The following is a 20,814-nucleotide window of genomic DNA, read 5'->3' as shown; positions in this document are numbered from 1 at the left end:
CGAAATGCAGTGGCATCTGCTCTGACCAAGAGAGTCCATATTCCCTCCCTCCCTGAGCCAACCCAGACAGAACTCAGTTAAGGGGGTATCTCCTCTGGTGTAGCACTCTCCTAGGAGCCACTACCTCTTGCTTGGCTTCCTCCTGCTCCCCCTCTTTCTTCTTCACCTGACCAGGTTGTCTTTTATCCTGGTAAGCAAAGCCAAAATGTCACAGAAAGCACAGATTCTGTAGTGAAGTCAACCATTTTTTTAATATGGAATATAAAAGGCAAGTCTCCCAGTTACACAGAATTAATCATTTCACCCCAACAAGCTCCTCACCCACTAACCTTTAACACAAGGGAATGCCGTTTCTTAAGAGCGTTCTCTGCGAATACACGAAGAGTTCAGCCTCCGTGGCCAAGAGGGAGAGGTTGTGGGGAGGAGCTCTAAGGGAAGGCGATGGTGGGGAATCATGATCAATAGGCCATATGAATTATTTTCAGAAGAAGCGTGTGGCTCCTGGATGTGCCATCTTTGCAGAGAGGAAGAAGCCACTCTTGGAAGGATTTGGTACTGCTGATGATGCATGCACCTCTTCTGTCTATGCTCCACGAGTCTGATGCCTGGATTGGCTACAGTGAACTTGCTTGGCCTGCAGGCAGGATGTAGTGCTCACACACAGGAAAGGGTGTCAGAAAGCCTGCTAGTGCTATTGCCCTACTCCCAACAGCACTCTCCTGCCACTGCAAAACTGTGTCCATCATTCCTATTCTGCCAGGGGAGGGCAAAGTATGGAAAGGTGCAGGTGAAGGGAGAAGGGAGCTGTCCAGTTTTACCACTCGGTGCAGTTGCTTGTGGGACTGGTAAGGAACCACAAACCCCACCACCAGCTTTCAGCACGGCTTTTGCAGTCTCTTCCTCGGGGGGGAAAACAACAACAACGGAACAGCAGAGAACACATTTTAGTTTGCCTAGACCGCCCAGGAGAAACCCCAAGCCTGTCAGCATATCTGGCAACATCTTTGGCAGCTTGGCAACCTCTTCCCACCACTGGCTTCTCTCTTGTGTCCCCAAATGCAGCAATAATTAATCTAACCCCAAAGCAGCCTAGAAAAGGAGGCAGGAGGAGAGGAAAGAGGGAGGGTCTTTCCCCCTACCCACTCCCCTCTTGCTCCCCCCTCCCCAAGAAGGGGGAGTGCAGTGCAGCACACAGGTCCTCTTGCAACCACAGCACACCAGTCCACAGAGGGGCTCATAAAGCAAACATTCCATCCTCTTCTTTTTCCTTCTTCCGGTGAGGGCCAGAGCTGGTGGAGGGAGAAGGAATCCCAGTTGGAGGATTGGGAAGGGCGGGCAGCCGATCTGCCACCTTCGCTCGCTCTTCCAGGAATTTGTCAAACTCTGGCAAGAAAGAAGGTAGGGGTAATTTTGGGGGAGCAGGAATGAAACCAGAGCTGGAAGAGCTCTGAGGGTTACTTTTTACGCTGCAGTGTCCACAGATGGGGCACATTAATTTTGGATAATTTGGAGATTTATAGTTCACGTCACTGCTGGGGAGTTAATTACACATGCGACTCCTTCATACAGGACATTTCTGCAATGCATCACAACAGAGCTGTGGTGTAACAGCCACCTTATGTAATTTTGAAAATCACAGGTATGTTGAGAAGCCATTTGCCTGTGTTGCTCATTCATATAGGGTGTTTTATAGATTTATAGACATGGGGACACTAGAGGGAGAGTATCCCATGCCTGCCAGAATTAATCTAGGCAAGGGATCAGGGTTTGGGCAAGGGATCAGGGTTTGGTAGCAACTTGCCTTCGCTGGTGACACCCTTTGGATCGACTGTCTCATTTCCCTGAGAAGAGAGAACAAAATGCAGTGTGGAAATCATGGAAGATCAAAGGAAAGCTCATGAGGCTCAATTTTGCAGACAGCGAATTTGATTGTTACTGAGACGGACCTGTTACGCGTTTAATTGCCTTGGCTTGCACAACCCATTCCCCAGTAGAAGCAGGTAGCATTTCAAGGGGGAAATGAGCTGAGTTGTGGATGCCAAACCTGTACTCCCAAAGACTATCAGTTTAGTGATACAATCACCAATGGCCCCCAGAAAGGATGAAATGCAAAGAGATTCCCTCTGCACTAGCATCAGAAGAGATAGTGTCAAGGACCATACAAGGCAGGCAACATTTTAGCTGGTAAGTGATGAAGCTGATTTACACAACCAGGTTGCCTGTGGCAGGCAGCTTGGAATGTTGTTTGACAATGGCAAGCTAGTTGCATGAGTACAGAAGGCTCAGGCCATGTTTGAGATTGGTGATGATGATATCCTGGCTGGGGAAAAAAATGAAGTGAACAGTTACATAATGTGGCTGTGCAAATCAGTCTTTGATTCAATATTCTGCAAGCCAATGTTTATAGTAGCCTGGGAAGTCGTGAGAATGGGGAGGGGCACCATAGATTTTGAGGAACATAGTGAACTGCCTTATAGCGAGTGAGACCATTGATCCATGTAGCTCAATATGGTCTATGCCATGGGCTCTAAGACTTTCTGTCCTCATGATCCCCTTGAGAAAGCTGAAAATGACTGAGGTCGACCAGCACAAAATGGTGGCAGATGGCGGTGGAGCTTGGCATGATCAGCTGGCAACTGTGGATACAGTTTTATACTGATACCCGATCCCTCTTTGAAAATTGCTAAATTCTTTGTTACAGTGATTTCTTGTAGCAGGGAATTCCATAATTCAGCTTTCCTCAGGTTAAGTACAGACATTGGCTTTGGAGGTATAATGACTCAGCTTCCCCATTTCAGGCAGAATTTGCTGATCCAGAGGCTCTAAGTGGAAAACTTTTTATTTTACCTCCATATGACTTTCTTATTTATCTACTATCATTTCTTCTCCCCTTCTCCTGTCATACTTGTAACCTATCCCCCCACACAGCTAGTCTCTTTCATCCTTCCCTCCTGCTGGAGGTACTGGGTGGGCTGCAGCACTGAGGCCCACCTAAAAGCTCACTGGTGGTCCCCAGTCCACAGTTTGAGAAATGCTGGTTTACCTTGACTGGCAGCAGTTTCACATAGGAGTCTTTTGAAGCCTGACCTGGAGATGCCAGACATAGACCCTGGGACATTTTGCATGCAGAACGTGTGCTCTACCGCTGAGCTACAGGCTCTTCCCCAAGGTACCTGACAGAATGTTCATAGTCAACCCTTACTAATAAGCAAGTGCTTCAGCCTGCCTATTACTTACCACATCAGTGGAGAGCCACTTCTCGATATCCTCCATGAGGGCAGCCTGGGGGACGGGAATCTGACAAGGAAAGAGAAAGGAACAAGGCAGAGAAAGATAGGGAGGAGCATGAATTAAATTTATCCGTGCAAAAATACCCTCTATACCCTGTATCATCCATTTAACGGAGAGCTTCTTCAAAGCCCAGTTTTAATCAATACAGTTCTTAGGCCCCATCACTTATAAAACCCATCTCTGAAGTCACACAAGCATCACTTGAGAATGGTTAGATGGTTGTCAGTTTCACTTCTTAGATGCTTTGGACTCACTTTCTGAAGGGTTAACCTTGAATGGCATTGATATGAATCAAAATTTTTCTGGTTAGATTGAGAGGGTCTTCAGATCTGTATTAAGTCACAGTTTCAGAAGTGACCCTCAAAGATGGCAGAGTTGTTCAGCCTCATGATTCATGTTGGATATGTATCATGAAATGGAAGGCTTCCACTGATTTTTACATTTTATTACTACAGCCTGGGAAAAAGTAAGTTTTTATTTGGATTATTAGCATGCAACAAGATGAGCTTTGTTGGGGGAGGAGTGTTTGTATACAGCAACCTTCCCCAGCCTGATGCTCTCCATATGTATTGGACTGAAACACCCCAAATTTCCAGCCATCTGCCCTATTGCCTGGGAATTTTGGGAGTTGGAGTCCAACACATATGGAGGGCACCAGGTTGGGGAAGGCTGTTGCAGAGCACTAGATTTTTGGCAACTGTGACAAACCGCCTATCCCAAGCTGCAGTGTTTTCCCATGAACTTCAAATATTCAAATATACAGCAAGCTCCTCCAAATCATGATACCGATGTAACAATCATGAGATTCCCAAACCATAAATATTCTGCATTTCTGTCTATTTCAGGGTATTTTGCGAGCTTTCCTCCACAAGCAAGATGATTAGAAACTTCTGATTTTGTAAAATGAAAGCAAGAGAATTTGCACATGTTGAACCATATTCCAACAGCAAGGGAAAGTACCTCTGTGGGCTTCTGCTCTGTCACCGCTCCCTGCTGTCAATACCGTTTTATGCCCTCCCTACAGCCACTCACACAGGCACAGAACTAACAGTCAGTTAGGGTTTGTCATGTCGGACTTGCTACAGCGTCTTCATTTATTCTCTCTCTAGCACTCCGTGTTCTTTTAAGGGTAGCTTTCATTATGGGCAAAATTCATGGAAAGCGTTAATGCAGTGTTACCTGGGCCTCCCTTTTCACATCATCACTTAAGGAAGTTACTATGTTTACACCTCCAATTGGTGAAATGTCTTGGGGTTTGGCAGCAAGCCCAGGACTGCTGGAATGGACGGTAGGGTCCTCCCTGCATAACTGTGGACACTGACCACCTTCAATGGATGTATGCATTTGGGCTTCCTTTATTCTTGCACGACTGAATCTTGGGTGCTTGAATAATACACCCCATCTTCAGCACACCTCCGTAGATAAAGGCATGGAAGAGAGATTACATTCCAGACAAACAGCAGCCACCATCTTCATGCCCTGTTTGTGAATTGCCCAGGGTGGGGTGGGGGTGATCGCTGCTGGCTGCTGTTGGACACAGAATGCTAGATTATTTTTTGATGGGCTTTGGTCTGAGCCAGGAAGGCAATTCTTATATTCTTAAAAATAATGGAAACACAAGGCCTACATACACACTCTGGTGTTTTAGGACAACAATGGTGTGATTGCTATTAGTGGCCAAAGAGATTTAGTCTCCATCCCAAACAGAAGACATTGGTTTTTATGGAATTATATTGTAATTCCAGGAAATGAGGAAGAGGCAGGCATGCAAGAAGACAGGGCCACTTCTTACAAGGGTCCCTTCCAAAATGGGTCCCTATGCCAAGCCAAGTGATGGGGAAAATGCTTAAGGTAGAGAAAGTGAACTTGATCTCCAGTGCAAGAGTTTTCAAAGATGAGGTCTTTCCCTTATGCAGTAGAGTTGGTCAGAATGGAAGTGGTTTTTTTCCTTATTATTTAATACAAGCAGAAGCTGGCCCAAATCCACAGACCCTTGAGTGCAATGGCAAATTTCCAAAAGAAAGTGAAAAAAGCAAAGGAGGAAGGACAATGAACTATTCACATAGTTTACCATAAGCAGAAGTAAAAGCAAGCAGGTTCCTGCTACCCAGTGCAAGAAAATGTGCTGATCTTTTGCTTCCAAATCGATGGTCAAGAAAGCATCTACCTTGCCCCCCAAAAGAACAGATTTCTTTAAAGCCAGTACCCAGAATATAAGCTATTCCTGCCTCATTCTCTTTCCTCTGCCAAGGTAAAGCTCTCCTCTCCCCCGGCCTAATCAGAGGGCCATAATTAAGGAAAACACAACCAAGTTTTCTTTATCAGAAGAGCTTTCTGGAACAGAAGGAAGAGAGATTTACACAAGCCTGCTGGAACAGTGTGTGGAGACACTTTGGACAAAGCATCTCAGGGGGCAGGGGGTGTTCAATCATATGACGATTTCCCCAGCTGGTTCAATGCTAGGTAATGTTCTCCCTGAGTTGGCATTTACTAGGAGATGTGGATACAGTCAGCACAAATGTCAGAGTTCTGGAAGGGAAGTTGCTACTGGATGACAATATAGAAAACATATTACTGTAATACCTTTATTGGGCAAACCAAAAGATGTACAAGGTCTACAGATCTCTTCATAAGGTAAGGTGTTACAAAAAACAGGTGGGGGGGAAGGAAGAGAAAAATACTGACGATGTTGAATTAATGGTGTCTGCATGATCACAGTCTTGAGTTGGAACTGGGGAGGAAGGATCTGCAGACATTCAATTAAGGCTCTGAGTTGGAATGGGGGAGGAAGGCGTGGGCAATTTGTGGCCCTCTAGATATTTTGGCTTACAACTTCCATCAGCCCTAGCCAGCATAGCCAATGCTGAGGGATGATGGGAGTTGCGGCCCTCCAGATGTTTTGGCCTACTGGTTGCCTACCCCTAATTTACCAGGTGATGCAATGGCTTCAGGCTTCACCTGGAGCTGCCCCTCAGGTTGCTGGGAAGAAAAAAGGCAGATCAGTTTGATCCTTTATTTTTTAAAATATAAAATCCATAATATATGGAAAACTGTGGCCCGTTTGAGTGCATATCATTTGCTTTAATAGGGGAAGCACAAGAGCTGGCCGCTTACAGACCTTTCCTCACCCCATTGGTGGTCGTCCCTGGTAGGAAAACATTTCTAGTGCAGGAAGAAGTCAATATAGGTTCACTGATGTTGTTTGTACAGTTTGTGGACGGTGCTGCACTATTAGTGGATTCAAAAAGCACAATTTTTATCCCGCTAAGGTGAGGAGAATGAAAGTCTGAAATAACATTTGCTTGATTTCTTTATTGCACTAACATTTCTCCAGTCCACCGACCCGGAATTACTACCGGAAGGTGTTTCTTGGCTTCTAGCCCAGCTGGTGTCACTTTTGCCGGTGTGTCCCCACACACTGTTCAGTCAGCACCACAGCCTGGCTTAGCGGTTGCTCAGCTCTATGTCACTCTTCCCCAGCAATGACACATTCTCACCATTCCTTGGCGCACCATCCAGTTTGCGATCGGGGCTTCGTCGGTGGAAGTATCTGGCTCCGGCTAGTTAAGAGAGAGTTTGCTTTGAAGGCAGCTAGGAAAGGTGGGAGATGAGGGGCAGGGTGGGGAGAAGTGCAGGCATCTACCAGGATGCAGCATTCGTGAGTGCAGCAGAGAGATGAGCTCCCTCTTCTACACATAAAAGAGGGTTGAAAAGTTCCCATTCTTCCTGCCATTTTTTGGGAGAGGCTAATGGAATGAATGAGAATCCCAAACTATGTTTATGGTCCAGCACCACAAAAGATGCCTCTGGGACATCCTTCCCCAACCTGGTGCCCTCCAGACAGTTTGGACTACAACTCCAATCATTCCTGACCACTGGCCATGCTGGTCGGGGCTTTAGTTCAAAACATCTGGAGGGCTCCACAGGTGCTTCCAGAGTGGAGCTCGCAGTAATAGTCAGAAGGCACTGTGCAGCTATTCCGTCTTTTCTTCCTTAATGGATTCCCTGCAGTAAGAACAAATATGGAAGAAGCATCTGCATCCCCCAGCGGGGTGATTGCACATTCAAAGCCTCATCTGGAAGCACCCATGTTGGGGAGGGGTGCCCTACAGACAGAAAGGCATGAAACATAGAACCAGTTCCTCTTTCCTAGGTATGGGAAGCATGATTCAGATGAACTCTTGTCTGAAGCCTGTGTCATCACAAAGTCAGTCCAGCCTCAAGAAAATGATGTACTTAACCGTGAAACAGATCTGCCCACCATCTTGATTGTATTATCCTCTGGATAGAGCCACTAGAAAGAACAGAGTCTTTGTTTTGGAGAGTTACTGTGACATTGTATTGTATTTTTATGGTTTGTTGACATTATTTGGGTACAGGTTTTTATGACATTCCATCTTGAAAATTTTATAATTGCTGCTAGCATTATTCTTGTTGCTGATGTGTACTATAACTACAAAATGTGTATTATAATTCCAAAATTTCATTGAGACAAACGACTATTATTATTGAAATGTTTTAGACTTTTAAAGTTATTTAGAATGGTTTTAAAATACCATTGTTCTATTTCTGCCTTTGTACTGATCTTTTAATGAACTGTGTGATATACTGATGCTGATACTTTTTTTTTTTGCTTTGCATTATTGTATTTATTATTGACTTGTGTATTTTGATTGGCTGTGCCACCTGCTTTGAGAAGAATTCTGTGGAAAGGTGGTATACAAATAAATTGATTGACTGAAAACATTAACATCCCAAGTGGGTCAGGGAGATATCTGTCCTGCCATTGCAGGAACAATGCAGAGGAAGCCACTCACCGCTCCTGTATTCTGTTGCCTCGCATCCAAGGCTCCAGCTAGTCCTTGCTTGGCTAGAGGGTCTTCATATTTCACCCTGAAAGAGAGAATCAGGTTAAAGAGAGCACCTATAACCAGAGACGTTGCTGAAGATTGCAGGGCCTGTTTGAGCCATAGATACAACTATTCACATCTTTGGGGGTCCTGCTTTTCCTATGTATATAGAATTCTTATTTATTATGTTATGTTACAGGGACTGCCTGAAATTTACACACACTCATTTTGACAATAGGGCCAAGTTGAAAACAGAAGAGGGGGATTTTCTGCAATCCTTTACGTCAAAAGGAACCCCCACCCCACCAATTTTTTAAGGTTGATGCAAAAGTGAAAGCGTGATCCCTAATTGGCTAGGATAGCTTATGTGGCCAGTATGGGAATCACTGATCTTACTCTTTTTGAGCATCCACAAAATTAATACTGGACTGGCACAGACATGGAAATGTCAACCAAATTCTGGGCATTCATTGTAATATATTCCTTTACCCTCCTATCAGTGTTACATAGGTAGAGCCCATTGTACCTTAGGAAATGGCTTCTCCTATACTATCATCATCTATTAAATTTATGTGTCTCTTCCCAATTTATGCATTGCTTCCCACTGCACAAAGCAGTCTTGAAGCGACTTACACACACAAATACAGAAATCCATAATTAATAAAACGGGGAAAAAAACAAAATCAATATAAATCATAATTAGCACTTTATACAAATAAAAGTAAACAGCATAAAAACATGATCTAAAAAATAATACAATATGAAAAGTGTCTACTCGCAATACACAAAATTTACCCCTCCCAACAGCCTAGAATGAACACCATGCAAAAGCAGCCAAACAGCCAGAAACAATTAAGGCCTTAACTAATTCCAAATGGCTGGGAAAATACGTATGTTTTCACCTGGCACTGAAGAGATGACAGTGTCTGTGCCAGGTAAGCTTCCATAGAGAGAATGTTCCATAAACGTGGGGCTATCATAGAAAAGGCCCATTCCTGAAATCTCCCCCCCCCCCCCCAGCATCTCTTGGAGGGGTCACACAGACAAGGGCCTCAGGTTAGTTCCTATGTGGAGAGGCAGTCCTTGAGGTATTGGAGTCCCAAGCATGCAGGGCTTTATAAAGTAAAACCAGCACTTTGAATTTGTCCTGGAAACAAACTGGCAACCAATTTTACGAGAGAGGGCCCGCCCACGTGGCAGCATGCGCAAACCACCAGAGAAGGCCCTGCTCCAAATTCCACCTCTGCAGGATTTCCATTCGGACTGTGATGCTGCATCTTTGGAATTCCTTTTTCCAGAGAGACCATCCCTTTTTAAGAGGCAGCTGAAAGTGTTTTGCCAGAGTTTTTATAACCGTTCTATCAGGCAGTGGTAACAGTTTTACTTATGTTATTGGCATGCTTTATGTTAGCTGGGTGTAATGTTGTGATTTTTCTAGCCCCAGCTGTTCTGAATGGCTGTAAATCACCTTGAGTACTCCTGTGCAGAAACTGGTGAGCAACATAAATACATTCACCCAATGAACATTATGGCTGGGCCACGATTTTAAGTATGGTTTTTCCAATAGTTACGCTCAAGACCTTTTCCACGATACCATGCTGGTCCACACATGTGAAGAGAGCCTACCACAGTCTTCTCCAACCTAGTGCCTACCAGCTTCTGGCTGGGGATGATGGGAGTTGTAGTTCAACGCATCTGGAAGGCACCAGATTTGGCGAAGGCTGATCTATCGCAACAAGGTTGAACCAATATTCCATTACTGTTTCAGTGTAATTGGTTATGGATTTTGCCAATGTGATCTAGCAGAGTGAGTGTCAGCCTTGGTCCTGGGCTCAGATCCAGGCATGGCCATGTACCAAGTGGTTCTGGACAAGAAATTTCCCTACAGCTCCAATTCTCCAAATGCAGCATAAAGAAGGACTGACCTCAAGGGTTTGGAGGAAGATAAAATAAGATAAGGAAATGTGTTTATCTATCCTGAGCCTTTGGGATAGGCTATAAATCAAAATTATCTCATATACATATTGAGAATAGTCAAGCCCTTACACAAATCCAACATTGCTAATATGCATCATATATCCAGGGCTGTGTGTTTTCCAAGCTAGATTAAAAAAATAAAATAAATAAAAATCTGTGCCCAGGCATTCCAAATTCTGCACCAAGAAAATATAATTTCTGCAGCCTGTATACATCATGCTAATAAAATACATTTGCATAACTGCTATTATTTTGCATAATGTATTGTGTAATTTTTGGTATGTTGCATCATTTATTTTAGTGTTGCTAGTTGTGGGAAATCTGATTCAGCCATTTCTCTGCTTTCTGAGATTTCTGCGAGCAATGCTTTCAAGCATAGCTTTGTAGGCAGAAGGGCTAGAAACATGCCCTTTTATTGTAAATGACAGACTGGATTCTCCAGAAAGCTGAATTCTGTCCCCAGTTATCACTTTCTGAACTCCTCCTATGCTCTTCCAGAATTGCGGCATACATACAGATAGTCCTCCATTTACAGCTGGTCCACCTAAGCACACGACCCTGACCCACATTCTGCATCTTCTCACAGTTCTGATTCTGGAGGCACTTATTATGGGTTGCAGTTGGACATGGACAGACGCAATTGCTCTTGAATAATCCATGCATGCAGAGCTATAGCAATACCTTTCCATCCAAATAACATCTCGCCGAAGCTGTCTGACATGCTTGCACCCATAAGCACCAATGGTTCTGTACCCCGCATTAGAACGCTCACTCTCAAGACCACCAGCCCCCCTTTTGCCATCACCCTCTTGTCTATGCAGATGATTTCTTACACGGGAAGGCTAAAGAGGCCTTGGGCGAGGATGTCCCAGCAGCGAGCTCCCCCAAGCCATGTCTCCGCCCCTCGCATGCTCACTGGGAAATGTTCCCTTTCGGGGCCAGGGGGTTGGGCCAGTTTTGCTCAAACTTCTTAAAGAACTGCTTGTCGGTGAAGGGCCCACTGTGAACGATGGCATCAATGATGAAGAAGAGGGCCGCCACCATGCCACTGATGAGGCAGAAGGGCAGGAAGGGTTTGAGGTGTTGCCAGAAGTTCCGTGCGCAGGTGTTCATGGGGGTTCTGGGAAGACTCAAGCCTGTGAAAGGAGTCTTGATGTGAGCAGCCAAGCCACAGGAAAAAAGAGAGGTCCCGGAGCACGTGGGGGGCTGTAGAACAGACAGTCTCACACTAGCTTACCAGCAAGAAAGTTGAAGTTGGAGGCAGCTAGTCCAGTTAGAGAACGAGGAATAAATAGAAGGTGACAAAAAGAAGTTGTCCCTTTATCGGAAAGATCACACCCGCCTCTTGGTCAGAGGAGGAGCAGGTTGTGCCGGAGAAGATATGCTGTCTGGTCCCTCTGCAGCTATCCAGGCTGGGAGGAGAGCGGCCAGGGTATGTGTCAAGAGGTTCGGTTTCAGCACAAGATCAGCTGCTTCTCTCTATCTCTTTCTCTGCCTCCTTTCCGTAGGAATCTACTCCGTGCTGTGCTCTCATCGAATAGCTTGCTGAGAGCCCCCTTTGTGCAGCCTGGTGCACACATACAGCATCTGTCCTCTTTCTCTGGCATGCTCCCTTCAGCCGGTGCAGCAGCCCAGCTCTTTGAGAAGGCAATTTCTGAGTGAACCAGCCAGAGCCTTTGAGAAGGCGATCTCCGCATTATAAGCCCTTTGGCGGCTGTGAGAACCAAGCCAGTGGCGTCTAGAAGTGTGCTGGCACCTAGCCTAATTTGCTAAGTGTTTGGGGTGGAGGTGGTGTGCATTTTGTGCTCAAGCATAATCTCACGTGCCTGTAACAAATGCCTGTTTCCAGCAGCAACAGAGCTGTGATGGACTAGAGCGTGAGATAGGTACAATTACAAGGCCAGGCCCTTCACAGATGGACAGCGCTTAGCATTTGTGTGACACTTTTTGAGTGCGCAAAGGGCTTCACATAATTCTCATAGCGAGCTCAGAAACAGCCATCCTACAAGGTAGGTCAGTGTTATTATCATTTCCATATTGGAGATTTGGGATCGGGGCCGGGGCGCAGGGAGGGACGGGTGAGAAATGACTGGCTGTCCTAAAGCCTTCTAGTGAATTCATGGCCGAGGTAAGATTTGCACCTGGGATTTCCTGGGTGGCAGAGTCGAAGCGGACTTCTCATTTTCCTGCCACAGTTCCAGGAAAATGGAGGGGAAGGGGATTTGGTAACTTTTTCCGGGGCTGAATTCTTGCAAAATGGGGAGGGGTAGCCACTTGAGGCAGCGGCAGCAGTGCTCCTCTTGGTAACCACGGGCTGATATTTTTCCCTCAGAGCGTTCTCTGTATGATGCTGTATCATGACACACTGAGAAGAGGCAGGGTATTCTGGGAAAAATGACAGCAACACTGCACCGCCCCCTGGTAGCTCCCAGAACCGCACCCCCCCCCCCCGAAACACTGTGTCATGGTGTACAATGTAGCATCATGTGGAGAGTCTTGTGGTGGAGGTGGGAATTGCAGCTGTCCCAAGGAGCGCTGCTACTGCTGTTACCGCCATGACATACAGGTGGCGGCAGTGAAGGAGGAGGGAGTGAATTATTTTAGTCCTCCTTTTGCCCTTGAAATTGTCCTCAAGTTTTCTGAAGAAACCAAAAGCTTTCTTCAGAAAACAAAAAAAAAACCCTTCTTACCCTGGCTCACAGGAGTAGACAGCTAGGTGCCCCCCTGACCACTGGTCGTGCTGGCTGGGGGGGATGGGAATTGTAGTCCAAACAATCTGGAGGGCATTAAGTTCCCCTTAGCCTATACAACAGCTCTTACAAAATCTAGATTCCCATAACTCGGACAGCAGGAGCAACCAAGGTGTGTGAATTAAGGTGTAAAACAACACTGCACAATGCAGAGAAAACAAACTGCAGAGAAATTCCTTTCCAGTCGAGTCTAAATAGATCCAAACAAATATGGCAGCTTCGTATGAGTGAGAGATTTGTTTTCAAAAGGCAGAAGGAGGGAGGTATTCCAAATACCTTGAAAATTCCACTCTAGGTAGCTTCAGAGTAGCACTGCAATGTAAACTAGGTGCTTTATGAGAGGTTCACCTCAATCTCCAGGCTACCAGAATGAGAAACTGAGCATAAAACTAGCTGAAGCATTGTGAGTTAACCTCCTAAAGGCTGACCAGTGTTCTGTAGAGCACTGACACACAGCTCTGCTTTCCATTTGGCCCACTCAGTTAAAAATAAATTATCCCATTTCACTGCTGCTGCAATCCCCAGAGACCATCAAAGATTGAGAACAGGCCAAGGAGGAAAAAGGAGTGGAGGAGAGAGCTATGTGCTAATGAAGGCTCAAGTTTGCTTACATTCGTTCTGGGGAGGGGGAGGATAAAAGCAACAAGAAGGAAGTGTCTTCTAAAAGATCAGACAGTGGGCCCGTGTCAAACAAGCCACTATGGCTTAAATAAGCCAGGTCATCCTGGTTTGGACGATGTGAAAAGCTGTGCTTGTTTTAATCCCTGGCGTGTGCCAGTGGTCATTTTCCTAATAACCCACCCAGGCACGGCTTGTCGTCTGAACCCGGGTGGCATGGCTTGTTTGAGGGAGAAACAAACCTCAAATAACCCAACAACAAGCCTTGGGTGGCTTGCTTTGATCCTGCAAACTGGGTCTCTGTGCGTTTAGAGTACAGATAGTCTGCTCTTGAATTTTGCAACTCCTTAGGATTCAAATTGGGAAATCAAAAGTGGGAGGCTAAGAAGCTGAAAAGCCTCTGCACTACAGTCTACTTGCAGCCTTCCCCAACCCAGCACCCTCCAAATGTTTTGGACATCAGTGCCCATCAGCCCCAAGCCTGCATGGCCAATGGTCAGGAATACTGGGAGTTGTAGCCCAAAACATCTGGAGGGTACTGGATTGGAGAAGGCTGGCCTATTGTGAAAAAGAGAAATGGAAGCCAACAAAGACGAGTGACACACATGTGGCCTTTACCGCCCTACCCAAATTGGGCACATGCCAAGACGCATTGGAAAATACAGTATCTAATGGCAATAGACTGGATATGGAAACTATTCATTCCCAAAGTGCCCTGGGCAGGCACGCAAGTCTCTAGGGGATTTAGCTTCACCTGCAGTATGCCAGATGGTTTCCTACTTGAATCAACAAGGATCTCTCACTAAATTGCTTCTCCAGCCTACAAGCACCCTTGATTTCAGTTTCATGATTTCTCCCTTTCTCTCTCCTTGCGGCGCAGTAGAATTTAGGACTCTGCAACTTCCTTACACATACGAAAACATATTAAGGGGCAGAGGGCCACAGACCTCAGTTGAATATGGACTGCACTTAAAAATCAAATCAAATCTCTGCATGGATATAAACCAGAGTTTGCATAAACAACAGCTGAATTCCACAACTTGTATACACTACCTTACGGGATTTTAAAAATCTTATGTGGAATCATTTATTCTGCGATGTTCACCATTTCACCTAATTTATTCTAGCAGGCACCGCCACTCACTCTTTGAGTTGTTCAGCCAAGGAGCTGCCACGGGTCAGTGCAAACATGTCAAACTCTTCTTCCAGTTTGCCAGAATTGTTGAGGGACACCAGCCCTGCACTGACGCTGCCAGAACCCAGATCTGCAAGGCACGAGAGACGGAAGCAAAGCAGCATCCAACACGTTAAGATCGTATTATGATACAGTAAGGTACCATTGTGAAAGTCTGAAAACAGAAGGTTTCAGCTCTCTTTGCCTCATCGCAGGTAAGGATAGCCACACTGTATATGTACTGTGCCGGCTCCCCAAATCCAAGTCTTGATAACTGACTAGGTTATGAACAACCAACAAATCTGCATGATTTGCTAATTCTGCATTACTGATTCTATTACCCTACATTCAAAGAATTTTTTACAGCAAGCAAACATATGGAGGAAAACATACAGAGCAGGGCTGTAGAATCTCAGGCCCGGAGGCCAAACCTGGCCCTCCTATGGTCCCAATCTGGCCCTCCAGGGTTCTCCAGATGGCCATGCCCCTTTCTCTTGCCCCCGCCCTCCTCAACTATGGATTCTTTTTGGTGCTTTCCTGGCTTTTATGCAGACTTCACCCCCATTCTAAAAGGTTGAAATGCCTCTCCTAAAGCTTAGTGACTGGCAGGAAGAGCTTTAAGCTACAATATGCTGGTCTTTTGGCTCCACCCCTTTTGCCTTCAGCTCCACCCACCAGTGGAATGCGGTGCCCAAGAGCTTCTCCAAAATGGAATTCTACCCATGGGCTGAAAGAGGTTCAACACCCCTGGTACAGAGACTCAAGACAGGTGGGCTGGTGGCCAGAACCATGGAGCTGGGATGTGGGAGGAGACAAGGAGCTACACAGAACAAGGAACACAGCTAGGTTACTCACTCATTCCTGCGAGCTGAGACGAGAGTGTGTTGGGGGCTTCAGGCTCTTTTTCCACTGGTGTAGCGCTAGGTTCCATGTTAATCAAATTGCTTGCATTTTCTGCATTGTTCTGCTGCTTTGAAGAGAGAGAAAACTGACTTGCCATCCTTGCACTATTCTCAACCATCATGGCATTACTGCCCAGACAAGGTCCCGTTGAACAGTTTGGGAAATGTAAAACACCACCCATCACACAAAAGCCTGAGAAATGTGGGGAATGAACAGAAACGTTGCTACATGACAGACACAGGCAGTTACCTTGACCACATGGACAAGGTATGGATTACTTGATTAACTTTTGGGGGGTCTTCACTATTAACTGGAGATCCAAGATATGGACAGTTTTGGGGGGACCTTTGCTATTAACTGTGCCCACATCTAAGATATGGACACAGTCCCCCCCCCCCCCCCCCAAGCTATGCCTGTTTTGGTTCTGCTGAAATCAGTGGGTCTTGAACACTTAACTGTGTCTTCAACTCCCACTGATTCAATGGAAATCCAACACAGTAACTTCCCCGGCTGACTTCAGTAGCATGAAAGGGCAAAATGTCTCTAAGCCTAAAATCTGTTTGTAACCCATCTATTGGGGAGGGGGGACGGGGTTGCCAAGACGTTTAAGAGTTGTAATGATGAGTCATCATTAGGCTTGGCATGAGGTGAGTAACAAATGGGCCTCCAACCATTGGATTATGGGCAATCTGTGAAGTTCTTTTGAAGCAGTGATCTTCAGCTCCTGAGAGTTCTTTGAAATGCCTTACTCACCCATTCATAATTTGTAAGCAGGAGGGTGCACGCTCTGGCCCCAGTCCTTCCACCTCCCCTTATTTACAGGGACTTCTGCAAGGGTGCTGTGACTTCATCCAGCTGAACACGGTTACAGAGCCCTACACCATCAGGAACCCAGGGCTCCCAATTGTGTGGGGCTCTGTAATTGTGCTCAGCCAAATGTGGTTACAGCACCCTTGCAGACCTTCTCTGTCAATGCAGGGAGGGCACAGGTGGGGCATGATCCCTCCACACTTATGAATTATGAATGCCTGACCAGGGCTACTCTTATGGAAAATGGGCAGAACTGCAAAGTATATGGCAGATATGCCTGTGGCCTAACAGTGAACGCAGAGGAAGGTGAACTCGTCCAAGGAACATAGCAAGCTGCCTTATCCTGAGTCAAATTGTTGGTCCATTTAGTTCAATATTGCCTACACCAGCCTTCCCCAACTTGGTGCCCTCCAGGGGTTCTGGGCTTCAATTCCTGTCAGACCCAGCCAGCATTCCCAATGGTCAGGAATGCTGGGAGTTGTAGTCCAGAGCATCTGGGGGGCACAAGGCTGGGGAAGGCTGGTCTACACTGACTAGCAGCGACTCTCCAGGTTTTCAGCAGAACTCTTTCCCGGCCCTAGCTGGAGATGCTGGGGATGAACCTACCTGCTCCACCACTGAGCGACAGCCCTTCCGCTAGTCCTTGTAGTTACTGGGCAGACCAATGGGCCAGGATTCAACAATAAACAGGGCTCCTAGAATCTCCCTCTATCTCCAGCTGAGACAAGAGGTGGGTGGAATGGAAACTTCAGTACCCTTATATCTATCAGAAACTGAAGTGAATCCCGAATTAGATGTCCACAGGGTATGGTTATGGAATGTCCATAAGGGAGTAAATCTGACCAGAACGATGTATGATCCTCTTTGACATCCCTAATCATTACCTCCTATCTGGATGTAACGGAAGTAGCTTCTCCAAGCACACCAAATATCTGAATCCAGTACACCATGTCCCAAATGTGTTACTATGGCATTCTACCTTATCCTCCTAAGCAATACGAATGACAAAACCTGTTAGCATGCTTTAAAGGAAAGGAATGCTCAGTCATTAGCATGCTCACCTTAGCAGGCTGGCCAGATCGGAGCCGTTCGAACCTACAAGAAAGAGGGAGATGAGCTTCAGTGGAAGGTGATGGGCTGCTCTGCTTGTGAGAGGAGAAGGGAAAGAGCAGGGGAAAGGGGAAGGTCTTAGGAATACCGTTCATGACGCAGGAAAATGTTGTTGAGGTTGTCATTGACAATGAGCAGCTCCTCTGTTAGCTGTTCATTGAGGATACGGGGGATCAGCTCCAACACACGCTGCTGCATTGATTTACACGTCCTGTTCAGTTCCTACCCATGGCAAGAGAATGCAGATTGTGAGAACTGAACCAGGGAAACTAGGTTAAGAAGCGACAGCCAGTCACCAGCTGGGGCTCAAAATTCATTTCTACTACCCAGGTCATGGACATGATGGGTAGTTTCTGTTGGGGTAAGCTCTGCCCAACTCAGCAGTTGTTGGGTTGAATCAAATCAAGTCTCTACTCACAGCAGCAAGGGCAAACATCTGTTCCAGCCAATTCCTACCTGGAGCAGTTCCAGGTCAGAGGGTTCAGACTGTCCCGGGACTAGCTCAGTTAGCATCTCAGACATCACTTTCACGTTTCCATTCACCACTTCCAGCTCACTGCGCAGCTTCCCGATCTGAAAGCACAAACGCAGGCATTACGTCCCACTGGGTTTGCCAAGCAAAATCTGTTGACCCCTGCTCAGGTACAGGTGGGCAATTTGAACCCTGCATGCCCGCCCACCCCGATCTCTCTCAAGGTGATCTCCAATGTCTCCCACCCCCAGCATTTCCTGTGAGGAGAAAGATGAAGCTGGCAGGTGGGCAATGAGGTGCTTGCGCAAGCTCGCTTTTCGGAAACACTCTCTGTGTTGGGCGAGGGCTTGCGAGACCAAACAACAGAACAGTAGAGCAACATATCATTCTTAGGAATGATGAGTTTGCACCAGACAGATTTGTTATTATTTAATAGATTTATACACTGCTTATCCTATTTTTTTTTTTAAATATAAGCCTAGTGAGCACTCTCAAAGTCCTTTGAAAAGTACAGATCCAAAGCAAGGACAGTAGGGCCCTTTGCAAAAACAGATCCCACTGAATCAGCTGTTTTAAAGGGTGTCCCTGCCTGGCTGGGCAGGAGGCTGCCCCCTCCCCACTCAAACAAAGAAAGAACAGCCCCTTGAAAGCATGGATCTGACACGATCTGCGCTTTCAAAAGGCATCCAAGATGGGGTGTGTGTTTGTGGTGGTGGTAGTTTGGGGGGGAGGGGGAAGAGAATGAATAAATAGGTATCTAGAGTGTGTGGGCTTTTCTACATAAGGTTTTACCGTGCCCTTGTCATTCCTCACTCATAGTTGTTTACAGGTGCTTTAGATGACAACGTGACCCTCCAGGTTTTGCTTCTGTTTTTAAAGAGCTCTTTCGCTGAGGTTTTTGGAGCAGGGAAAATCCAGTATTTTTTAAATCCCCAAACAAAGCACAAATCCCAACTAATGTAAATGCGTTATTCTGCTATACCACAGTGCCACCTAGAGGTTACGTAGTGGAAAGTATGGAAAGGCAGGAAAGGAAGAGCTCTTTGTGTAGAGATCTGATCTCAGTTCTTCAATGAAACCAGAAGTAGATACAGCTTTGTCTAGAAAAGCTCTGCATGTGTTGGAGGTGTGTGAATGGATGCATGGGGATGTGGAGTGTGTGTGAATTGGTGGGAGGTATTTATGAATAGACGCATGGGATTCTGGCCCTACCCACTCCTCGTTCCAACTTCACCCACAACCACCCCAGACCCCCACAAAGTGCGTCCCCTGACAGATATCCATGGAGGGAATGTGTCTTGGTGGTAAGACACAATCCTTCCTGCATTGAGGATTCCTGCATTGAGCAGGGGATTGGACTCGATGGCCTTGTAGGCCCCTTCCAACCCTACTATTCTATGATTCTACGAAGGTTGCCCACTCCTGCTCCAAGGATTACCAAGATAAGGTATGTGAAGTACTTGGATGCTGGAAGTGCTAAGGTTCACGGGATATGAAGGGTGGATTCTCACAACCATTTCTTACATTGTCAAATCACCATACAACAGCTTTCCCCAACCTGGTGCCCTCCAGATGCATTGGACTGCAATTCCCATCATTCCCAGCCAGCATGGCCACACTTGGAGGGCACCAGGTTGGGGAAGGCTGCCTTACATTCTGGGATCAGCTCTGGCAAACAGGTAAAATGCCAGTGAACTAGTCATACATCTGCAAAAGAACACCTCATGATGGAAACAGTTGGTCCTGTGATGGTTCCCCAACAAATTTCTGAAGAACTGCTTTCTCCTCTCCCAAACATAGGGGTTCTTTTTTATCTAATGTATTTACAGTATTTTACCCCACCTACCCTTTAATGCTGTAAATTACCACAGTTTGTGCAATAGAGGTGATATCAATACTGAACCTAAACAAGCAAGTATAAATACTTACGTCTTATTTGGAAATGGGATCTTTGGGGGAGAGCACTGCTTGTAGAGCCTAACCTTAGGAGCAGTATTCAGAAAAGTATTAGGGGAAGCCGACATCAAGGGGAAGCAAAACTACACACTAAACGGCGCCCAGGTTTTACCCATCCATACCCCACTCTATCCCACGTCCCACCTAAAGTTCCTCCCTGATGTTGTTACGTACCAGGGGATCCTGCATATCCTTGCTAGGCAAATGGAATCTTTCATACTGCTCCTTCAGGCATACGTTGTTGTTTGGCAACTGTGGAATTTGCCGTCGTGAAAGAATGGGGTGTGGGGGGGCTGCAATGAGACTGTCTCTTTTATACATAGGGAACTCTGAGTCGCTGCTTCAACACAGAACATTTCAGGCAGTGCATATTGCGCCACGGCTCATGAGCCTCTTACCTGCTCTGGTGTAGGTGTGATGGGGGCATCAGAGGAGGTGCCTGGAGCTCCTGGTAGAGACACGGGGTGCAGGATAGACTCTATTGCTTGAGGGGAACCTACTGCTGGTGAACTCACTCCTGACGGGGAGTCTGGGTTGTATACAGTCTAGAGAGGAATTCACAGAATGAGAGGGAAAGTGGTGCAGTAACAGGCAAAAGAGGCAAAGGAAATCTGTACTTATTCCTACTCAAAGATTCCATCTAGCAAAGGATGGTTTGGCTGGCTGAGGGAAAATGCAATTCTGTAGAGAAACAGGGTGCACGTGGGAAGATGTTTCTCTGCAGAAACGGTGATTCTGCTTGGAAACAGGGTGCAGAGGGAGCATATCCCTTGTTTCCCAACAGATTCATACTCCTCGCAGCCTGCCAAACAGCTGTTGTTGGGAATCTGACAGTGCAGCTCCCAGCGGGAGCGCGGCTGCTCCCACCGGCAGTGGGGAAGGGATGTACCACATGATATGGGT

General features: G+C 46.3%; 1 protein-coding gene across 7 annotated transcripts in view; it reads right to left on the bottom strand.

The window, feature by feature from the left end:
• Positions 1-226: 226 nt before the first annotated feature.
• TOM1 (target of myb1 membrane trafficking protein) overlaps positions 227-20,814 on the bottom strand; it is a 35,400-nt gene continuing 14,812 nt past the window's right edge. The window contains exons 6-16 of one of the 7 annotated variants that reach the window (XM_084809699.1): positions 20,310-20,456; positions 17,940-18,056; positions 17,572-17,705; positions 17,435-17,468; positions 15,516-15,627; positions 14,631-14,751; positions 8,109-8,184; positions 6,789-6,851; positions 3,238-3,297; positions 1,802-1,841; positions 227-1,383 (exon numbers count right to left, since the gene is read on the bottom strand). In XM_084809699.1, coding sequence (XP_084665825.1) covers positions 1,235-1,383; positions 1,802-1,841; positions 3,238-3,297; positions 6,789-6,851; positions 8,109-8,184; positions 14,631-14,751; positions 15,516-15,627; positions 17,435-17,468; positions 17,572-17,705; positions 17,940-18,056; positions 20,310-20,456 — 1,053 coding nt within the window. In that variant the 3' untranslated portion in view covers positions 227-1,234. Of the gene's footprint in view, positions 1,384-1,801; positions 1,842-3,237; positions 3,298-6,788; positions 6,852-7,433; positions 7,602-8,108; positions 8,185-14,630; positions 14,752-15,515; positions 15,631-17,434; positions 17,469-17,571; positions 17,706-17,939; positions 18,057-20,309; positions 20,457-20,814 lie in introns of those variants that run through there. The other 6 variants (XM_084809698.1, XM_084809701.1, XM_084809700.1 and 3 more) reach the window with 6 other exon arrangements.

Source organism: Heloderma suspectum, chromosome 7 (genome assembly GCF_057233095.1).
Source record: "Heloderma suspectum isolate Gila_16-S chromosome 7, 16-S_ref, whole genome shotgun sequence".
NCBI classification, from domain to species: Eukaryota; Metazoa; Chordata; class Lepidosauria; order Squamata; family Helodermatidae; genus Heloderma; species Heloderma suspectum.
The sequence above is the reverse complement of the archived record's forward strand: the minus strand, read 5'-3'. Positions and strand labels throughout refer to the sequence as shown.